The sequence below is a fragment of the Amblyraja radiata genome, chromosome 12, assembly GCF_010909765.2.
Source record: "Amblyraja radiata isolate CabotCenter1 chromosome 12, sAmbRad1.1.pri, whole genome shotgun sequence".
Lineage (NCBI taxonomy): Eukaryota > Metazoa > Chordata > Chondrichthyes > Rajiformes > Rajidae > Amblyraja > Amblyraja radiata.
Window position 1 is genome coordinate 38,494,634 of NC_045967.1, and position 21,319 is coordinate 38,515,952.

A 21,319-nucleotide genomic window follows, 5' to 3' on the forward strand; every position below is an offset into this window, starting at 1 on the left:
CGGGAGCCCATTCCTCTGCGTTCTCCATGCACTCTTGTTCTGTCCAAGGTGAACTCTGAACCTGCGGTTGGAGAGCAGAGATTAAGGAGGTGCTTTACAATTTAAAGCTTGAAAAACTTAGGTTCTCTCTCAAAGGCTCTACCAAGACATTCCTAGATACATGGAACCCTTTCTTGGAACTTGTTAACTCTCTCAACTTGTCCCCGGACTCGGAAGAGGACTGAGTGCTCTCCACCATTGTTCTGCTCTACTGCAGCTGCTCTCTCCTTAACCCCCCCCCCCCTCCCCACACTTATTTATTTAATTACTTACTTATTTACTGTTATTAGTGACCCCCTTTTTTTTTAAATTTATTATTATTTTTTTTTTAGTACTATTTGTTTCGTTTATCTACCATATTTGTGTGGATGTGTATGTATGTGATTGTTGTTTGTCCCCGTTTGGTTCCGACCTGATTCGGGTGGGTTGAAGGTGGGTAAGGGTAAGGGCTTTGAGGGTCGCTTACATACTGTTGCACAATTATGCCTTGACTGTCGCTGTCTGTATTGTATGTATGCAAATTGCTGTGAAATTCAAATAAAAAGATTTAAATCGAAGAATGTTTGGATTTTATCTTGCCTTTTGAACTCTCGCCAATCATAGCTGGTTCTTTTAAGCCTTGCGTTTAATTTAAACTGCAACAGATGTATGATACAAGTGATGAAATGCCCTTTGAAAGTTGTTTGACATATTGAAGTCTTGGATAAACTATCTGCTTGCAGGCCAAGTTCTTATTTGCAGACAATTTCCACGCTTGATATAGAAAAATTCCATGCTTTATCGAAAAAATCTTTATTAAATGCCGATTTGAATACCACCGTTTTAACATTGGAGAGGCGAAAAGCAGTGGGCGGCGATAGTTATATCGGCTCAGTTTAATCAGTGATTTTCAGCAGCCGGGCGGGGAGCCAGCGGTGAACGTGTTCTTCCTGCTTACACCCTCCCACAACAACTCGCAGAGGATTTTTTTTTTAAAGGTTATATCCTTCCAGTCAGACAGATAATTCGCGTTTACTAATCAGCGGGATGCGATGGCTGGACAATACTCTCGATCGTGCAGCTCGGAGTCTGCGGCTCAGATGTTATCCCCCGACCCCCGGACCCCCGTCAAATCCAAGCTGATTCTGGGCGTAGTGATCGGCGGCGTCGCGTTGCTTATGGTGCAAGTTTGTGCGACTGCGGGATTGTTTATATATTTCACAAGAGAAATCTCAAAGGTAAACTCTACTGCCTGGATAAACCAATCTGCAGAACGAGTCGGGTTGATGTTAACAAGTATTTTATTTCCTAGAGAGTCTGGGCTAAATTGGATTTGGGAAGTAATTGCAAAAAAACAACTCTGTCTTTCGAGATGGCAACAGAAAGGGAAATGTGATGTGACAGAAAATAACTGCATTACCGCTGAGGTTTTTACTGGTTCGGTCACTATCTTGTGTTTTATATAATTGGCGGAAATTTACAAAGGAAGTTAAACTCCAGCTCTTTGTGTAAAACTTAGTTCATGTCGGCTGACTGAGCCAAAATACGAATTCTGATAAAGGGCAAACATTAAAGTGGGATGAAAGCGAAAATGAATCACACTGCAGTGTGCCGAGCCTGCAAAAGTTGACGAGCTGAAAGAGGGGTTCGTGCTAAAAACCCACGAACTGAGGTGTGCTGAGGTGCTTGTGTTGAAATGCGTTTACAAACCCATACAGGTTTCGGAAGGAATTTGAATAATCTTCCCCAGTCCACCCCCACCCCCACCCCCCTCACACTCCAAACCCGTACAGTCATTTTAAAATTACAATACTGTACGTTTGCTGGATAAATATTAAAGTACGCAGTTTACTCTTCTCCCAAACTTTCACTCTGGAAAGGGAGAAGAGTGAAATGGTAGCATTTGCGGTTACAGGTGCAGTGATTTGTTTTGACACAGTAAGTGGTGTTAGCAAACAAAGCACTTTAAACATTGTTCCAGGGAGGCGTGTTGCTTTAGTTTATGAAGGCGCGCCCACCGTATGCCAGCAGAAAAGCTTCGGTGCAGATTTAATTCGACCTACTTTTGGTCACCATGGATATTTAATATAGAGCCGGAGGCTAGAAATAAGCCTGCGCCATACGTTGTATTTATTGGAAGCAGCTCCTGGCAGAAATGCAACCACGGTGAAAGCCGAGGTCCTGGAACTACAAGTGGAATATCCGCCAGCCAGAGTAGAAACATCTTTAGCCTTTTTGTCACTTACTTTGTTAGACTGGGACTGAGTGGAGAGACGCACTGAACGTTATAGAAAAGCAGATGCTGGAAATCTGAAATAAAAACAGAAAAACGGTGGGAAAACAGTATAGAAACAAAAAGCTGGCGTAACAGCGGGTCAGGCAGCATCTCTGGAGAAAAGGAATAGGTGGCGCTTGGGGTCGAGACCCTTCTTCAGACTCAGCAAATGTGGAAAGTGGAACAGCTCCTATTTTGGGTACAGGGACCTTCATCAGTAATCAGACAAAGCAACGTTAGTCTGGGTGATTGGGATGGTGGAGATGGGACCAGATGGATCAATGACGAGCGCTTTGCATCGCACCCGCAAGAGTGACCCTGAGCTGCTACTTTAATTGACCACCTCATCCCCACTCTGACCTCTCCGTCTGTATCCTCCATTGTTGCACCAAGGCCCAATGCATGTTTGGGGATCAACAGCGAGACTCATGACAGGGCATGCGGGACTCTGTCGAATTCTCTAAACATGAGACAACTCGCTCTTTCTTTATGTGAACTGACCACTTTTACCTGTCAGTCTCGTTGTTTGCTTGTGGTCAGACTAAATAACATTGCACAGATAAAGAAGTTTAATTTTAACTCTCCCATTATTTTACCAGAGTATAGAAATTCCCTTCACCCCATCTACCATCCTCCCCACCTTCTCTGCTGAACCAACTTGAATCACTCTTTCCCATTACCGATAAAGCGTTCTGGATGTGACCTATTAACAGTTTCGCTTTCCACAGATACTAACAGTTTCGCTTTCCACAGAATACTAACTGATTCGCTGAGCGTTTCCAACATTTTCTGTAGATAAATCCACGGTTGCCCTACACACGACTAGCCTCGATCCAGCGGGGCAGCTTAAAAAGAGAAAGAACAGAAATACCCGTTTTGATCCCCAGATTGCACTGGGTTAAAGCATGATCGCAGCACTAATGCTGGTAATAGTATTCAGCCCAAGAAGGAGGAAATCCAACAGAGGATTTCCACTCTTAGCGACTCCTAAAAACAAATGGTGTAGAAATAGTTTTAATGGACAGACTAAGCACAGGCTGATGTGCCACGTAGTGTGAAAACAGGCCACCGGCATTCGAATATTGCCAGTATCGACTTAGTACACACCAAAGATACTAGAGGAGCAAAGTAAGTGACAAAAAAGCTAAAGATGTTTCTACACTGGCGGATATTCCACTTGTAATTCCAGAACCTCGGCACCACCGGGCTTTCTCCGTGTTGCATTTCTGCCAGGAGTTGCTTCCAATAAATACAACGTGTGGCGCGGGCTTGTTTCAATAAGATCATAGAAACGTAGAAAACGGGTGCAGGAGTAGGCCATTCGGCCCTTCGAGCCTGCACCGCCATTCAATATGATCATGGCTGATCATCCAACTCAGTATCCTGTACCTGCCTTCTCTCCATACCCCCTGATCCCTTTAGATCCCCCCTCAATCTTCTAAATTCTAGCGAGTACAAGCTGAGTCTATCCAGTCTTACTTCATATGAAAGTCCTGACATCCCAAGAATCAGTCTGGTGAACCTTCTCTGTACTCCCTCTATGGCAGGAATGTCTTTCCTCAGATAAGGAGACAAAAACTGTACGCAATACTCCAACCTAATATTGCCATTATTGTAACGGGTATAGCTTGGACCCAATAGCAGCACAGAATCAGGCAGGTATAGTTGGTAACGAACTTTATTACGATACTGTAACTCAGAGTAGTAACACAGGAATGGGTACACCGTACTCACACAGAGGCTCAGGATTGAGCGAGGGTTCCGAAGAGGGGCAGGCAGGAGACGTAGTCGGGGTAGCGGAAGGTCCGGTCACCAGGAGATCCAACACACGATGCAAACAAACCAGCGAGGGACAGACGAAAGGAGAGTCGAAGCCAGGCAGGAAGTCGGGAAATCGCTGGAGAGTCTTGCATGAATGCTGAGAACAATCTGGCACTGTGTGAACGGTGAGGAGAGTCTATATATCGGGATAATTGGTGATCAGAGGCAACTGAGTGCAATAGGTGAGGAGAGTTGGGCTGATGAGAGGGGAGTGGCAGGCAGGCAGGTGAGGAGAAGGAGGGACCGGTGGAAAGGTACTGGGAGGTGAAATGGATGAGAATAAGGAGAGGGCAGACCGTGACAGAATCCCCCCCTCAAGGGACGGCTCCTGACGTCCCAAAACCCCCAAAAAAACAATAAAGAAAATAAACCCAATCCCACGCAGAGTGGGGTGGGAGGAGGGGGACCGGAGGGGGGCTAATATTCGTCCGAGACATCCATGTCCGCATCCTCCTCCATAGCATCAGAGGAAAGCTCCGTCTCGTCGTCACTGGGCGCCTCAGACGGAAGAGGGGACAGAGTCTCAGGGGCGGCGACCCCTCTAGGAGATGACGCCGGTGAAACTCCCTGATTAGGGAGGCGTCCAGGATGTGTCGAGCAGGAACCCAGGACCTCTCCTCTGGACCGTAACCCTCCCAATCGACCAGGTATTGGAGACCCCTCCCGCGACGGCGGGAGCGCAGGAGGCGGTGCACCGTAAAGGCGGGGCCTCCGTCGATGAGACGAGGAGGTGGAGGAGGAGGGACTGCGGGGACCAGGGAGCTCTCCCGGACTGGCTTTACTCTGGACACATGGAACGTAGGATGGACCCACATGGAACGAGGCAACTTGAGCCTCACAGCTGCTGGGTTGATGACCTTCTGGATCTCAAAGGGACCGATGAACTTGGGTGCCAACTTCTTGGACTCCACCCTCAAGGGAAGGTCCCGGGTCGACAGCCAGACCTTCTGGCCCGCGAGGTAGGTGGGGGTCTGGGTGCGGTGACGGTTGGCAGCCGTGGCGTAACGGTCCACGGAGAGGAGAAGAGCCGCCCTGGCTTGGGTCCACGTCCTGCGGGAGCAACGGATGAAGGCCTGGACGGGCAGGAAACCTCTTTCTCCAGCGCCGGGAACAGTGGAGGCTGGAACCCGTAGGCACACTGGAAAGGGGAGAGCCCAGTGGCCGAGCTTGTCAGGGTGTTGTGGGCGTACTCCACCCACAACAACTGCTGGGACCAGGAAGAGGGATGCTTGGACACCATACACCGCAGCGCCGTCTCCATCTCCTGATTCTTCCTTTCAGTTTGGCCGTTGGACTGGGGATGAAATCCGGATGTCAGACTCACGGTGGCCCCCACAAGCGTGCAGAACTCCCTCCAGAACACAGAGGCAAACTGGGGTCCCCGGTCGGAGACCACATTGACGGGGAGACCATGGAGCCTGAAGACGTGGAGTAACATGAGCTCGGCAGTTTCCTTGGTTGACGGAAGCGTGGGCAGGGGCACGAAGTGAGCCATCTTGCTAAATCTATCGACCACGGTCAGGATGGTGGTGTGACCACGGGATGGGGGCAGGCCGGTAACGAAGTTCAGGGAGATGTGGGACCATGGTCGATGGGGTACAGGCAGTGGAAGCAGATGACCCGCAGGAGCTTGGTGTGAGACCTTGTGCTGGTTGCAAACGGGACAGACGTTGACAAACTCCCGAGTGTCCTCCTCCAGCAATGCCCACCAGAACCTCCATAGCACCATCTCCTTGGTCCGCTGAATGCCGGGATGACAGGTGAGTCGAGAGCTGTGGGCCCACTGAAGGACGTCGGACCGCAGGGCAGAAACCACAAACAGGCGATCAGGAGGGCATGCGCTGGGTCCCGGCTGGTTCTCCAAGGCCGCCTTGACCCTCTCCTCCACTTCCCAGGTGAGGGAGGCAACCCTGTGCGAGGACGGTGTTGGGGCCAGAGGCAGGCTCCTCCTTCGCCAAGAACTGTCGAGAGAGGGCATCGGGCTTCACGTTGCGGGACCCAGGTCGGTAGGAGAGGGAGAAGTTGAAGCGGGTGAGGAAGAGAGACCAGCGGGCCTGACAAGAGTTGAGCCTCTTGGCTGACTGGAGGTATTCAAGGTTCTTGTGGTCAGTCTAAACCAAGAAAGGCTGCTCGGTTCCCTCCAGCCAGTGACGCCATTCCTCCAACGCCAACTTAACCGCCAACAGTTCTCGGTTGCCAATGTCATAATTCTTCTCAGCAGGGGTCAGGCGTCGGGAGAAGAAGGCGCATGGATGGAGCTTCTGGTCCCCGGCAGCCTGCTGGGACAGAACAGCTCCCGCCCCCACGTCGGAGGCGTCCACCTCCACCACGAACTGTCTCTCTGAGTCCGGAACTTGGGGGATGGGGGCCGGTGTAAACCGTGTCTTGAGTGTCTGAAAAGCTTTGTCGGCCGCGGAAGACCACTGGAACGGAACCTTGGAGGCGGTGAGTGCCGTGAGGGGTGCGGTCACAGTACTGTAGCCACGGATGACCTGTCGGTAAAAATTGGCGAACCCCAGGAACCTTTGGAGCTGCTTGCGGGAGTCAGGAACAAGCCAGGTGGTGACAGCAGAGACCTTGGCGGGGTCCATCTTGATGTTCCCTTGGCCAACGATGTATCCTAGGAAGGAGACTGACGGGGAGTGAAACTCGCACTTCTCAGCTTTAACGAAGAGCGAGTTCTCCAGGAGCCGATGTAGAACTGCCTGGACGTGGTGTACGTGTTCCTCCTTGGTCCGTGAAAAGATGTCATCAATATAGACGAACATGTACTTGTTCAACATGTCTCTGAGAACGTCATTGACCAAAGCCTGGAAGACGGCCGGGGCGTTGGTGAGGCCAAAGGGCATCACCAGGTATTCATAATGTCCCGTGGGAGTGTTGAAGGCGGTCTTCCACTCATCTCCCTCTTTGATGCGGACCAAGTGGTGGCGTTGGGTAGATCCAACTTCGAAAAGATGGTGGCCCCCTCCAGGAGCTCGAAAGCAGAGGAGATGAGTGGGAGAGGGTAGCGATTCTTCACCGTGATGCCGTTGAGCCGCCGGTAATCTATGCAGGGACGCAGAGATTTGTCCTTCTTCTCCACGAAGAAGAACCCAGCCCCAGCAGGAGACGCGGAGGGACGGATGAGACCAGCAGCCAAGGAGTCGTTTATGTATTTCTCCATGGCGCCTCTCTCAGGGGCGGACAGGGAGTAAAGGCGACCCCTAGGAGGAGCGGAACCAGGCAGGAGGTCTATGACGCAGTCATAGGGCCGATGAGGAGGAAGGGAGGTGGCCCTAGACTTGCTAAAAACCTCCCCAAAGTCATGGTACTCGGCTGGGACCCCCGTCAGGTCTGGAGCAGAACTGGAGCAGGTGGCCGGTTGAGGAGCTGAGGCTTGCTTCAGGCACACTTGGTGGCAGGAAGGGCTCCAACCCAAGATGACCCCCATCCTCCAGTCGATGTTGGGGTTGTGTCGCCGAAGCCAGGGGTAACCCAGGATGAGGGGAAGACGGGGAGACTGCAGGATGTGGAACTGGATGGTCTCATGGTGATTACCTGACAGGAGCATGCGCACTGGGACCGTCTGGTGAGAAACAGTCCCCAGGAGATGGCCGTCGAGGGCGTTGGCGGGAACAGGTTCAGGCAGGGGAACACAACTGATGCCTAGCTGGCGGGCTAGTTCCTTGTCCATAAGATTAATGTCACAGCCAGAGTCTATGAAGGTGGCGAGGGTGTGAGAACCATCAGACAACAGCAGACGGGCATGACAAAGAGGGTGTCGGGCAGAGGAAAGTTCAGAGGTTCGACTCATCAGTAATTCCTCCGCTACAGGTGAGTCTGGCCTTTTACTGGACACTTGGAGATGTAATGACCCGCCAGGCCACAGTAGAGACAGAGGTTCCCCCGACGCCGACGTTCCCGTTCCTCGGGGGTGAGCCTGGTGCGACCCACCTGCATGGGTTCAGGTTGCCTCGATGGTTGCCCCGACGAGGGTAGTCCAGTCTCCGGAGGAAAACGAGCTTGGGTGGATAGCTGGCGGTCCGCCTGTCCCTGTCGCCTCTCCCGACGTCTCGCCAGGATGCGTCGGTCCAGATGGGTCGTTAGCTCGATAAGCCCATCCAGAGAAGAAGGAAGGTCGTGGGACACCAACTCATCCTTGATATAGTCATTCAAGCCCAGCAAGAAAGCGTCACACTGGGCCGGGGCTTTCCAATCACTCTAACGGGCCCTGGTGCGAAAGTCGATGACGAAGTCAGCGACGCTCTGGTTCCCCTGGCTCAACCCCAGCAGACCTCCCGCAGCGTCCGGACCCATCGAAACCTCACCGAACACCTTGCGAAGCTCCGCGGCGAAGGCCTGGAAAGAGGAGCAAGCTGGCGTGCGTCGCTCCCATTCAGCCGTTCCCCACAGCCGAGCTCTGCCAGTCAGGTGATTAATGGTAAACGCCACTCTCGCCGCTTCCTGGGCGAAGGTGTAGGGCTGTAGGGCGAAGAGAATGGAACAGTTCGTGATGAATGGGTTGCAGCCCTCCGGGTCTCCAGCGTAGCGCTCCGGGGTTCCCACCCGGGGCTCAGGTGATGGTCCTGGCGGACCGGGAGCTGGTGCTGTCGGAGCCGGAGGCGAAGCATGGGGTGTAGCCTGGGCGACAGTGGTCGTCAGCTGTTGGACCTGGGTGGCTAGTGCAACCAATGCTTGCTCCTGGTTTGACACAGCCTGTCGAACCTCGGAGTTGGAGGCAGTGAGCATAGCTTCGTGCTGCAGGAGCGTGTGCTCAATCCTCTCGAAGCAGTTTGACGGAGACGTTGTGTGCGCTGAGTCCATTGTTGGCCAGATTGTACTGTAACGGGTATAGCTTGGACCCAATAGCAGCACAGAATCAGGCAGGTATAGTTGGTAATGAACTTTATTACGATACTGTAACACAGAGTAGTAACACAGGAATGGGTACACCGTACTCACACAGAGGCTCAGGATTGAGCGAAGGTTCCAAAGAGGGGCAGGCAGGAGACGTAGTCGGGGTAGCGGAAGGTCCGGTCACCAGGAGATCCAACACATGATGCAAACAAACCAGCGAGGGACAGACGAAAGGAGAGTCGAAGCCAGGCAGGAAGTCGGGAAATCGCTGGAGAGTCTTGCATGAATGCTGAGAACAATCTGGCACTGTGTGAGCGGTGAGGAGAGTCTATATACCGGGTTAATTGGTGATCAGAGGCAACTGAGTGCAATAGGTGAGGAGAGTTGGGCTGATGAGAGGGGAGTGGCAGGCGAGGAGAAGGAGGGACCGGTGGAAAAGTACTGGGAGGTGAAGTGGATGAGAATGAGGAGAGGGCAGACTGTGACAATTATCGAGTTAGTACACAGCAGGTGTTTGAACACATCCTCAATGTCACAGTGCCACGAGCAGAAAACAGAAAGTAGGAAAAAGATACACTTGGTGCAGTTTGTCGTTCACTTAACAATGACAGCAAAACATTACCATCCTCGTCTGCTGGAATTTGAGGAAGGACATTCTTGCTATTGAGGGAGCGCAGCATAGGTTCACCAAGTTAATTCCCTGGATGGCAGGACTGACTGCCATATGTTGAAAGAATGGAGCGACTGGGCTTGTATTCACTTGAATTTAGAAGGATGAGAGGTAATCTTGTAGAAACATATAAAATTATTAAGGGATTGGACACGCTAGATGCAGGAAACAAGTTCCTGATGTTGGTTGAGTCCAGAACCCGGGGCCACAGTTTAAGAATAAGGAGTATGTTTAAGAAAGAACTGCAGATGCTGGAAAAATCGAAGGTAGACAAAAATGCTGGAGAAACTCAGCAGGTGAGGCAGCATCTATGGAGAGAAGGAATAGGCGCCGTTTCGGGTCGAGACCCTTCAGACTGATTTAGAACTTTTCTTCAGGCCATTTAGATTTCTAGACCACTGAGATCTCTTCTGGGGTAGGGGTGACCTGTACAAATGGGACGGGTTACATCTTAAGTGGAGGGGGACCGACGTTCTGGCAGGCAGGTTTGCTAGGGCTACATGTGTGGGTTTAAACTAAATAGTGGGGGGGGGAGGGATTGACAAATTGGGAATATAAAGATGGAGTTGAAGGGGAAGTGAGTACAGGAAAAGTCACAAAAGGCTCCCGAATTAATGGGGGAAGGAAAGTTCGAGAAGGGATAAGAGAGTAAGGTCAGGGCCAATTGCGAGAGGTGCGAGGGGGGAAGTGAATACGGAGGTCAAATATATATGAATGCGCGAAGTATAAGGAATAAAGTGGACGAGCTTGAGGCTCAGTTGAAAACTGGCAAGTATGATGTTGTGGGAATTACTGAGAAATGGCTGCGAGAGGGCCAGGGCTGGGAACTGAATATTAAGGGTATATCTCCAATCGAAAAGACAGACAGGTGGGCAGAGGGGGTGGGGTAGCTCTGTTGGTGAGGAATGAAATTCAGTTCCTTGCAAGGGGTGACATTGAAACAGGAGATGTGGAGTCAGTATGGATAGAACTAAGGAATTGTAAGGGCAAAAAGACCCTAATGGGACTAATCTACAGGCCCGCAAACAGTAGCCTGGATATAGGGTGCAAGTTTGATCAGGAGTTAAAATTGGCATGTAGTAAAGGTAATGCTGTGGTTGTTATGGGAGATTTCAACATGCAGGTAGACTGGGAAAAATCAGGTTGGTACTGGACCCCAAGAAAGGGAGTTTGTGGAGTGCCTCCGTGATGGATTCTTAGAGCAGTTTGTATTGGAGCCTACCAGGGAGAAGGCAATTCTGGATTTAGTGTTATGTAATGAACTGGATTTGATAAAGGAATTTGAGGTTAAGGAGCCATTAGGAGGTAGTGACTATAATATGATCAGGTTTAATCTACAACTGGAGAGGGGGAAGGGTAAATCGGAGGTGTCAGTGTTAGTTGAATAAAGTGGATTATGGAGCCATGAGGGAGGAGCTGGCCAAAGTTGACTGGAAAGATACACTAGCAGGGATGACAGTGGAACAACAAGGGCAGGTATTTCTGGGAATAATACATAAGGTGCATGATCAGTTCATTCCAAAGAGGAAGAAAGATTCCAAGGAGAGTAAGGGGTGACCATGGCTGACAAGGGACGTCAGGGACAGTATAAAAATAAAAGAGAAGTACAATGTAGCAAAGATGAGCGAGGAGCAAGACGATTGGGTTATGTTTAAAGAGCAACAGAAGATAACTAAAAAGGCAATACAGGGAGAAAAGATGAGGTACGAAGGTAAGCTAGCTAAGAATATAAAGGAGGATATTAAAAGCTTCTTTAGGTATGTGAAGAAGACAAAATTAGTTGGACCCTTGAAGATTGAAAAAGGTGAATTTATTATGGGGAAAAAGGAAATGGCAGATGAGATGAACAGGTACTTTGGATCCGTCTTCACTAAGGAGGACACAAACAATCTTCCTGATGTACTAGTGGCCAGAGGATGATGGAGGAACTGAAGGAAATCCACATTAGGCAGGAAATGGTGTTGGGTAGACTGATGGGACTGAAGGCTGATAAATCCCCAGGGCCTGATGGTCTGCATCCCAGGGTACTTAAGGAAGTGGCTTGACAAATTGTGGACGTATTGGTGATAATTTTCCAATGTTTTATAGATTCAGGATCAGTTCCTGTGGATTGGAGGGTAGCTAATGTTATCCCACTTTTTAAGAAAGGCGGGAGAGAGAAAACCGGGAATTATAGACCAGTTAGCCTGACATTGGTGGTGGGGAAGATGCTGGAGTCAATTATAAAAGATGAAATAGCCGCACATTTGGATCGCAGTAACAGGATCGGTCCGAGTCAGCATGGATTTACGAAGGGGAAATCATGCTTGACTAATCTTCTGGAATTTTTTGAGGATGTAACTAGGAAAATGGACAAGGGAGAGCCAGTGGATATAGTATACCTGGACTCAGAAAACATTTGATAAGGTCCCACATGGGAAATTAGTGGGCAAAATTATGGCACATGGTATTGGGGGTAGAGTGCTGACATGGATAGAGAAGTGGTTGGCAGACAGGAAACAAAGAGTAGGGATTAACGGGTCCCTTTCAGAATGGCAGGCAGTGACTAGTGTGGTACCGTAAGGCTTGGTGCTGGGACCGCAGCTATTTACAATATACATCAATGATTTTGATGAAAGGATTCAAAGTAACATTAGCAAATTTGCAGATGACACAAAGCTGGGTGGCAGTGTGAACTGTGAGGAAGATGCTATGAGAATGCAAGGTGACTTGGACATGTTGGGTGAGTGGGCAGATGCAGTTTAATGTGGATAAATGTGAGATTATCCACTTTGGTAGCAAAAACAGGAAGGCAGATTATCATCTAAATGGTGTCAAGTTGGGAAAAGGGGAAGTACAACGGGATCTGGGGGTCCTTGTTCATCAGTCAATGAAAGTAAGCATGCAGGTACAGCAGGCAGTGAAGAAAGCGAATGGCATGTTGGCCTTCATAACAAGAGGAGTTGAATATATGAGGTCCTTCTGCAGTTATATAGGGCCCTAGTGATACCACACCTGGAGTATTGTGTGCAGTTTTGGTCCCCTAATTTGAGGAAGGACATTCTTGCTATTGAGGGAGTGCAGCGTAGGTTTTCAAGTTAATTCCCGGGATGGCGGGGCTGTCAAATGCTGAACTAGGGGCCACTGTTTAAGAACACTGTTCATTGTCCTATCAGGGACACATGACAATAAACTCACTTGAACTTGAACTCTCTATTCTGTTTAGATAAAAAATCAGACAGCTTCCCAGGAGTTATGGTGTCTGTCTAATCCCGACAAACTTCAACAACTATTCAGGAAGGAAACTGAAGACATAAACAACCAGATCGGAGAAGATCCCTGTTGGATACTGGCTAACAAAATTAAATTACTTGCAAACAAGGTAATTGAACAGACGACAACGTTAATTCTCTCCATTTTCTGTCAAGTTGTGCTCCAGCTGCAATTTCTGCATCAATGTGTTGACTCCTTTTCTTGAAGCTACAGAATCACCTAATGGAAATTTAAATTATTTTTAGTTTAGAGATACAGCACAGAAACAGGCCCTTTGGACCATTGAGTTTGTGCCGAACAGCGATCCCCGTATATTAGCACTATCCTACACACTAGGGACAATTTCCAATTTTTACCAAAGCCTACAAACGTGTACGTCTTTTGAATATGGTAAGAAACCGGAGCACCCGGATAAAACCCACATGGAGAACATACAAATTCATACAGACAGCACGTGTAGTCAGGATCGAACCTGGGTCCCTTGTGCTTCCCCCCTTACCTCCCCTCCTCTCCGATCCCTGACTTCAGAGGGACTGATCACAGTAGATAAATACATCTTCGATAGTGGTACTCTCATTCCCCGTCATCCCCCATATTCCCTCTGCCAGGAATGGCCAACCATGCTTCTCCTGAGCCCACACTCATCTAGGCCAAGTGTAGACAGCCAATCTCACTGGCTTTAATCTCACCGACTCCACGCCGACCAGTGATCACACCTATCCTACACACTAGGGACAATTTACAATTTTACCAAAGTGTATTAATCTACAAACCAGAATGTCTTTGGAGTATGGGAGAAAACCAGAGCACCTGGAGAAAATGCACGCTGTCTCAGGGAGAATGTACAAACTCCGTACAGACAGCACCCATAGCCAGGATCGAACCAGAGTTTCTGATGCTGTAAGGCAGCAACACTGCTGCTGTGCCACTGTGCCGCCTTTGATAAGGAAAGTAATGTTTTTAAATGTGGAGTTATTACGACATATGGCAAGATTGTCAGATTTTCCATATATGCAATTACTTGTTTTCAATTTGGATACGAGTCTTTTGACACATAGAACACCAAAAACATATAATTTGGTACTTAATATGTTCACTTGTGGTTTTGTAGTCTGAGATTGTTTGGCTGAAAAATATCACACTACATTGCAAACTATTTCAATTGTCAGAAAAACGACAATTGATATGCTGGAGTGCTGTTTTGGCATTGTTGCATTAAGAGGGAGAGTGTTGACATAACATGCACATATTACGAAAGTTTACATTATTTTTGAGCTGATTGCACAAATTTACTCTCACAATTTTCTTCCCAATAAATTGTTCAGGTAACAGAAAAAGCTAGCAGGCAACGTATCAGTAAAGGTGAGCTTGTTTCACATCCTTACACGTTGACGTTCTCTGACCCAACAAAGTTAGATAAATGACACAACTGTTTTCCTTTCCAGATATAATAAACAACTTACCTCCAGAGGTTTTCAAGTCTACAGTGCAATTGGATGACCAATCAACATACCGTCCCTCTGCTCATCTCACTGTACGAGCTGGCTCGCTACCTGGTTAGTGCAGCCCTCCCTATTCATTGGATTAACTATACTTAACTAACTAATTGGATTAGATTGGATTAACTAAAGCGCGGTCAGTTTGCGAGCCGCACATCACCTTGACTTGGAAATATGTCAGTGTTCTTTTATTCTTAGTGAATCCTCACCTTATAGCATCATAGAAGTATTTTGATAATACAATTGGAGCAATTCAAGAAAGTAGCTCACTTTTCAAGGGCAACAAAAGGTGGACAACAGATATTCATCTTCTCAAGCTATTCACATTATAAAGTTAATAAATCAAAGTACTATTAAGATGTCAGTAAAATATTGGTGAAGGGCATCATCGTGATAAAATCCATTAAAGGATGCAATAGTATGATGCTGCGGTGATGGCTTATGAATGTATGAAATGAATGAGAGCTTTTTTTAAAAACAGTATTGTGCAAATTATCCATGGATTCTGTTAAATATCTTTCATTGGTTAGTTTCAGTGCCGTAACATAAAAAATGATGCAAAACCAACACTCTCCCAGTAGCATAGCGAACGCAGAGCTTAAGAGGAAACAACAAACAAGTTCCTACAAATAAAAATGATTGCAAATATAGGAGTCATAGATACATAGATACATAGAAAATAGGTGCAGGAGTAGGCCATTCGGCCCTTCGAGCCTGCACCGCCATTCAATATGATCATGGCTGATCATCCAACTCAGTATCCCGTACCTGCCTTCTCTCCATACTCCCTGATCCCTTTAGCCACAAGGGCCACATCTAACTCCCTCTTAAATATAGCCAATGAACTGGCCTCAACTACCTTCTGTGGCAGAGAGTTCCAGAGATTCACCACTGTGTGAAAAATGTTTTTCTCATCTCGGTCTTAAAGGATTTCCCCTCTATCCTTAAACTGTGACCCCTTGTCCTGGACTTCCCCAACATCGGGAACAATCTTCCTGCATCTAGCCTGTCCAACCCCTTAAGAATTTTGTAAGTTTCTATAAGATCCCCCCTCAATCTCCTAAATTCTAGCGAGTACAAGCCGAGTCTATCCAGTCTTTCTTCATATGAAAGTCCTGACATCCCAGGAATCAGTCTGGTGAACCTTCTCTGCACTCCCTCTATGGCAATAATGTCCTTCCTCAGATTTGGAGACCAAAACTGTACGCAATACTCCAGGTGTGGTCTCACCAAGACCCTGTACAACTGCAGTAGAACCTCCCTGCTCCTATACTCAAATACTTTTGCTATGAATGCTAACATATCATTCGCTTTCTTCACTGCCTGCTGCACCTGCATGCCTACTTTCAATGACTGGTGTACTATGACACCCAGGTCTCGTCGCATCTCCCCTTTTCCTAATCGGCCACCATTTAGATAATAGTCTGCTTTCCTGCTTTTGCCACCAAAGTGGATAACCTCACGTTTATCCACATTATACTGCATCTGCCATACATTTGCCCACTCACCCAGCCTATCCAAGTCACCTTGCAGCCTCCTAGCATCCTCCTCACAGCTAACACTGCCCCCCAGCTTAGTGTCATCCGCAAACTTGGAGATGTTGCATTCAATTCCCTCGTCCAAATCATTAATATATATTGTAAATAGCTGGGGTCCCAGCACTGAGCCTTGCGGTACCCCACTAGTCACTGCCTGCCATTGTGAAAAGGACCCGTTTACGCCTACTCTTTGCTTCCTGTCTGCCAGCCAGTTCTTACTTACTTACTTTACTTTTATTAATTTATTGAACATGTTAAAAAATACAAACACAAATAAACTTGTAAGCAATAAAAAGAAAAGAAAATAAAACACAAAGGAAAACAAACAAATAAGTAACTCAAATAATACAAATAATATCGTTCATGTTCAAAAGGGGTAAGAAGAAGTTCGAAAACTTTTCTGGTCCTACCCCCTCTTATTTTCTATACATTTTCATGGAAAAACAAAATAATGGGAACAAATGGACCCAAAATCTGTTGAACAGTCCACAAACAAGAAATAACCAAACAGAAAAGAAAATCACTGGTCCAGCTCATAACCATTCAATCTTTTGTTTCTGAAGAGTGTTTTTAGTTTGAATAGTCTTACATTTTTTCAGCTCATCATGGCAGTTATTCCAGAGACTAACACCCTTTGCTGTAACACAATGGAGTTTTGCATTAGTTCTTATTGCCGGTTTTTCGAATATATAGGTTCCTCTCAGGTTGTGTTTGCTTTCTCTCCGTTGGAACAACCCCTGGATATTACACGGCAATTGCTGATTAGCTGCTTTGAACATAATTTGGATAGTTTTATAATCTGTCAGATCTTGAAATGTTAATGTTTTTAGTCTGATAAATAATGGTTTTGTTGCTTGTCTGTAGGTGGTTTTATGTATCATTCGTATTGCTCTTTTTTGGAGGATGAAGATTGGATGTGTATTTGTTTTGTATGTGTTCCCCCATACCTCCACACAGTAGATCATGTATGGGAGTATGTGTTCCCCCATACCTCCACACAGTAGATCATGTATGGGAGTATGTGTTCCCCCATACCTCCACACAGTAGATCATGTATGGGAGTATGAGGGAGCAGTACAACATATACAGGGAGGCTTGATTTAGTAGTTTCTCTATCCACATCAATACTGAACCCCCAATACCGTGTGCTTTAAGTTTGTATACTAATCTCTTATGTGGGACCTTGTCGAAAGCCTTCTGAAAGTCCAGATACAACACATCCACTGGTTCTCCCCTATCCACTCTACTAGTCACATCAGGAAAGGAAGAATGCACTGTTTAATTTGTTACATTAATGCCAGGCTGAAGATACATATTTTGTAATGGCATAAATAATGTAGATATGAGAATCTTTTATTTTGCAAACCTTTGAGTGTAACTTACTTCCTCTCATTCTCATTTCATCTGATCATAAAAGACATGTAACGTCTCTCATGAAGCTGTCCAAATCAATTCAAACATCAGAAACTCATCAACACCCGACAGTAGGTAAAGCAAACTTTCCCCACCACTTCCTCTTACAATGCACCAGCTGAGTTGATGTTGTTGGTCCAATGACTGCTCTATTACTCCATTTCCCATAAGATTTTCTTATCAGCTTTCACAACAACAAAAATGTGTGAATGTGAGGTAACTACAGATGTGAAAAACAATTTCCAGAGCTGAAGACCAGCTAATATCTCTGATTATTGCACTTCACTTTACTTCACTCATTCAATGGTGATCTTGGAATTACTACTCTCTTGTTCAATGTTAAACAGAACTTCTAAATCTCCTTCACTGCATTCTCCTAACAACTCATGCAGTCCTGCACAGCATAAAATATATATATATTTTCCCCTTGCCATTATTTTAATGTAAGGAAAATCCATTTTGTTGTCTCTTATGAGATAATGACAATAAATTGAATCCAATCCAATTACCTTTTTGGATTATTGCTAGAGTTAAAATATTATATTGAAAATATGGACAAAATCTAAATAGTTTGCAATTTATTTCTTGCTGCTGCAATTTTATTTTTTACCTCTCAACATATCCGTACCAATATTTTCATTGGCACACACTCAACGGGTCAGGCAGCATCCCTGGAGGACATGGATAAGCCTCGTTTTGGGTCAGGACCATTCTTCAGACCTGGTCCTGAGTCTGAAGACAAGTCCTGACCCGAAACATCGCCCATCCATGTTCTCCACAGAGTTAACAAAGTTACTCCATCACTTTGTGTTTTACGCAAGATTCTAATGTCTGCTGTTCCATGTGTCTATTATTTTCAATACTCTTTTCTTTCCACGCCCCAAAATAGGTTATAGTATAATTTTAAAAATCTTTGGTGAAATCAGTCCACGAGTGATCTCCATTGTCAGTACTTGAGCATGTTTTATGCTTAGGCTGAACCAAACATCCATCGCACCCATTCACTAATTAATCATCAATCTCTTCCCTGACATTTGAAAATCTCTCAACATTTTTTTAAGGGACTTTCTTCCTTCTTTAGAGGTTTATCGAATAATCTAGTGTGGATTTTTAGAGTAGTGCAAGGCATGGAACGTTACCTTATGGAGAACATAGATACTTATTATCTCTCTATATTACTGTCTATATCTCTCGTTTCTCTTTTCCCTGACTGTCTGAAGAAGGGTCTTCACCCACAACATCACCTATTCCTTTTCTCCAGAGATACTGCCTGACCCTCTGAGTTACTCCAGCTTTTTGGATTTATTTTCAATTTAAACCAGCATCTGCAGTTCCTTATTGCTGCATTAAGTTTACATCGATACTTAAGTTGACAAGTGTTGACTTTCAGCACACGGTTAAATTTAGGTAGATTCTGCTGGTACTGGAACTGTTCATTAAAATAGAAACATAGCAAATAGGTGCAGGAGTAGGCCATTCGGCCTTCGAGCCAGCACCACCAATATGATCATGGCTGATCATCCCGTTCCTGCTTTCTCTCTATATCCCTTGATTTCATTTGCCCTAAGAGCTATATCCAACTCTATCTTGAATACACTCAGTGAATTGGCCTCCACTGCCTTCTGTGGCAGAGAATACCACAGATTCACAACTCTCTGGGAGAAAAAGTTTAGTGAAGACAAAAGCAAAGTACCTGTTTAACTGGTCTGCCATTTCCTTGTTTTATTAAAATTAACTATGCTGAATTATAGAAAAAGCAAGAAACTTATTTGAAACTGCATCTTTCAAATTATTTCTTTGACAGGTTTACCCAACTTTCTGGACACATCATGCCGCCACATTGTGAAATGGGGTATTAGAGATGGGTTATCTTACATCCGCAACATGACAATCAACCATGGAAAATTGCAAGCCAGTCAAATGGGTAGATATTACATTTATTCCCAGACTTACTTCATATATCCCCAGAAAGATGCATCTGATCTTGAGGACCAACCTGCCAAACCTAATGAGCAACCACTTGTACAATGCATATACAAGACGTCTGCATCCTACCCTTCACCGATCCTCCTCATGAAAAGCGTGGGAACAAAATGTTGGGCAGCGAATGCAGAGTATGGTTTGAATTCCATCTACCAAGGAGGACTTTTTGAATTAGATGCTGACGATGAAATATTTGTAACTGTCTCTGACAGAAAGTTGCTACATCATAATAATGTGCAATCTAGCTATTTTGGATCCTTTAGACTGGATGTGTGAGATAGAATACGTAGTAAGTAGTTTTTATAAAGAGCTACCTGTTCAAAATTAATTCATTGTATCAAACAATTACTATTCAATCAGTTTTATTGGCCCTACTCCTCCTAACCCTTAGTTAGCTTGAGAATTGCCCAAAAGATCTTTACTTCATCAGTTGAGTAAAACATGTTAAATGAATGCTATGCCTCAGCAGAGAAAGATGCTTGCTATCTACAGCATACACCTGGTAGTTTTCAGTTGTAGCAATTAGAAAGCTGAATGAACCCTCCCCCACTTTTGTGGAAACGCCAAGACTCCTGATATGCGTCTGAACTTCCACTCTCAAAAAACAGGCGTATTTGGTATGGTAAATTGAGATAATTCCCACAGCAAATGAGCCAGAGGCATTATCAGTGGATAGTAGGGAAAAAAGGGGAACTCCCCATTCAGAATAGAACATGGAGCAACAGTCCTTGGGGTTGATGTGGTCGGACAGTTGCGCAGTGGGTAGAGCTGCTGCCTCACAGTGCCAGAGACCCGGGATTGATACTAACCTTGGGTGCTCCACTGTCTGCAGTTTACATGGTCTCCGTGACTGTGGGTTTCCCCCCACATCCCAAAGACAAGCAGGTTAATTGGTCACTGGAAATTGCCCCTAGTGCGTAGGGAGCGGATGTGAATGTGGGATGACATTGAGCTAGTGTGAACCTGTGATCGATGGTTGGCATGGACTCAGTGGGCCGAAGGGCTAGTTTCCATGCTGTATCTCTAAACTCCTCTGAAGGTTAAAAACACATGCTTCAAAACATAGTTGCAACTGCTGGAAAGTGATAAGGATATGGCTAAAAATAAGAGAATTGCACTGTTAAATATTTTTGAAATAAATATGCCAAATTGCAGAAACTGTTGAGATAGCAACAGGAAGCTTTCCCTTCCAAACATTTGTACATATGTATGCTGCTATAAAATAAATCTCATTCACTGTGTCCAGCAATGATTTATTTATTTTCCCCATTCTGCTTTGTTATATCGCAGCACACTGCAATGAGAGCCAAATATTGTACTTGAATCGATCTAAACTATCCTCCATCTACCACCAACATTCTGGCTGAATATTTACAATTCTTTTCAGATGATCTACTCATTCTCAACCATCAATTGAGAGATATTGTTGTGTAGGTCCCATCGTGGGGTAGATGAAAAATTTTCATGGGGTAGATGAAACTTTTTTTGGTTCTCCCTCCCCCACCCCCCCCCCTTCTTGATACTGTCAGAACTATGTTAGTGGTTCCTGTTTTCCACTTCAAATGGAAGATTTGTCCAACCTTACCTTTCAATTTTTGCTCTTGCTTTTCCTTCATGTGGTCCCTTCTAGTCCTTTTACCCACCTAATTCTGCAAAAGGGCTATGGAAAAATATCTATGCCCACCAACCTTCTCAACATGCTTTTACATCACTCTGTCCCATTTCCCCAGTATCCATCTCTGGACATTTGCTGTCCATCTGGGAAAACTTTTCCATAATTGAAGATTTCCTCCAACTCCTCCCCCCACCCCATCCAATTTCATGACTTTTGTCCTCCCTATTTAATCTACAGTCTGAAAAACCTACCCTACCAACTTCTTCCAGTTCTGACAAAAATAAGATTTAACAGTTTGATGCAGGGACTCTTTCAATTGACGATGCCTGATCCGACTGAGTATTTCTGGTATTTTGTGTTTATTATATCAATATAGGACCAGGCAATTATATATTT

The 21,319-nt window shown here is 46.0% G+C and overlaps 1 protein-coding gene across 1 annotated transcript; it reads left to right on the forward strand.

Moving 5' to 3' along the window:
* The first annotated feature begins 946 nt into the window (after positions 1-946).
* On the forward strand, positions 947-20,549 carry LOC116979105 (tumor necrosis factor ligand superfamily member 10-like). Its single transcript, XM_033030565.1, has 5 exons — positions 947-1,256; positions 12,829-12,984; positions 14,201-14,237; positions 14,321-14,431; positions 19,130-20,549. Exons 1-5 carry the CDS (start codon positions 1,071-1,073, stop codon positions 19,582-19,584), a joined length of 945 nt encoding a protein of 314 aa, XP_032886456.1. The 5' UTR covers positions 947-1,070; the 3' UTR covers positions 19,585-20,549.
* The last annotated feature ends 770 nt before the right edge of the window (positions 20,550-21,319 follow it).

Bases quoted from the DNA above. Each gene is read 5' to 3' on its own strand.
- LOC116979105 (XM_033030565.1), top strand. From the start codon at position 1,071: ATGGCTGGACAATACTCTCGATCGTGCAGCTCGGAGTCTGCGGCTCAG. The intron at 1,257-12,828 runs GTAAACTCTACT...TATTCTGTTTAG, and splicing joins TCACAAGAGAAATCTCAAAG to ATAAAAAATCAGACAGCTTC. The intron at 12,985-14,200 runs GTAATTGAACAG...TAAATTGTTCAG, and splicing joins TTAAATTACTTGCAAACAAG to GTAACAGAAAAAGCTAGCAG.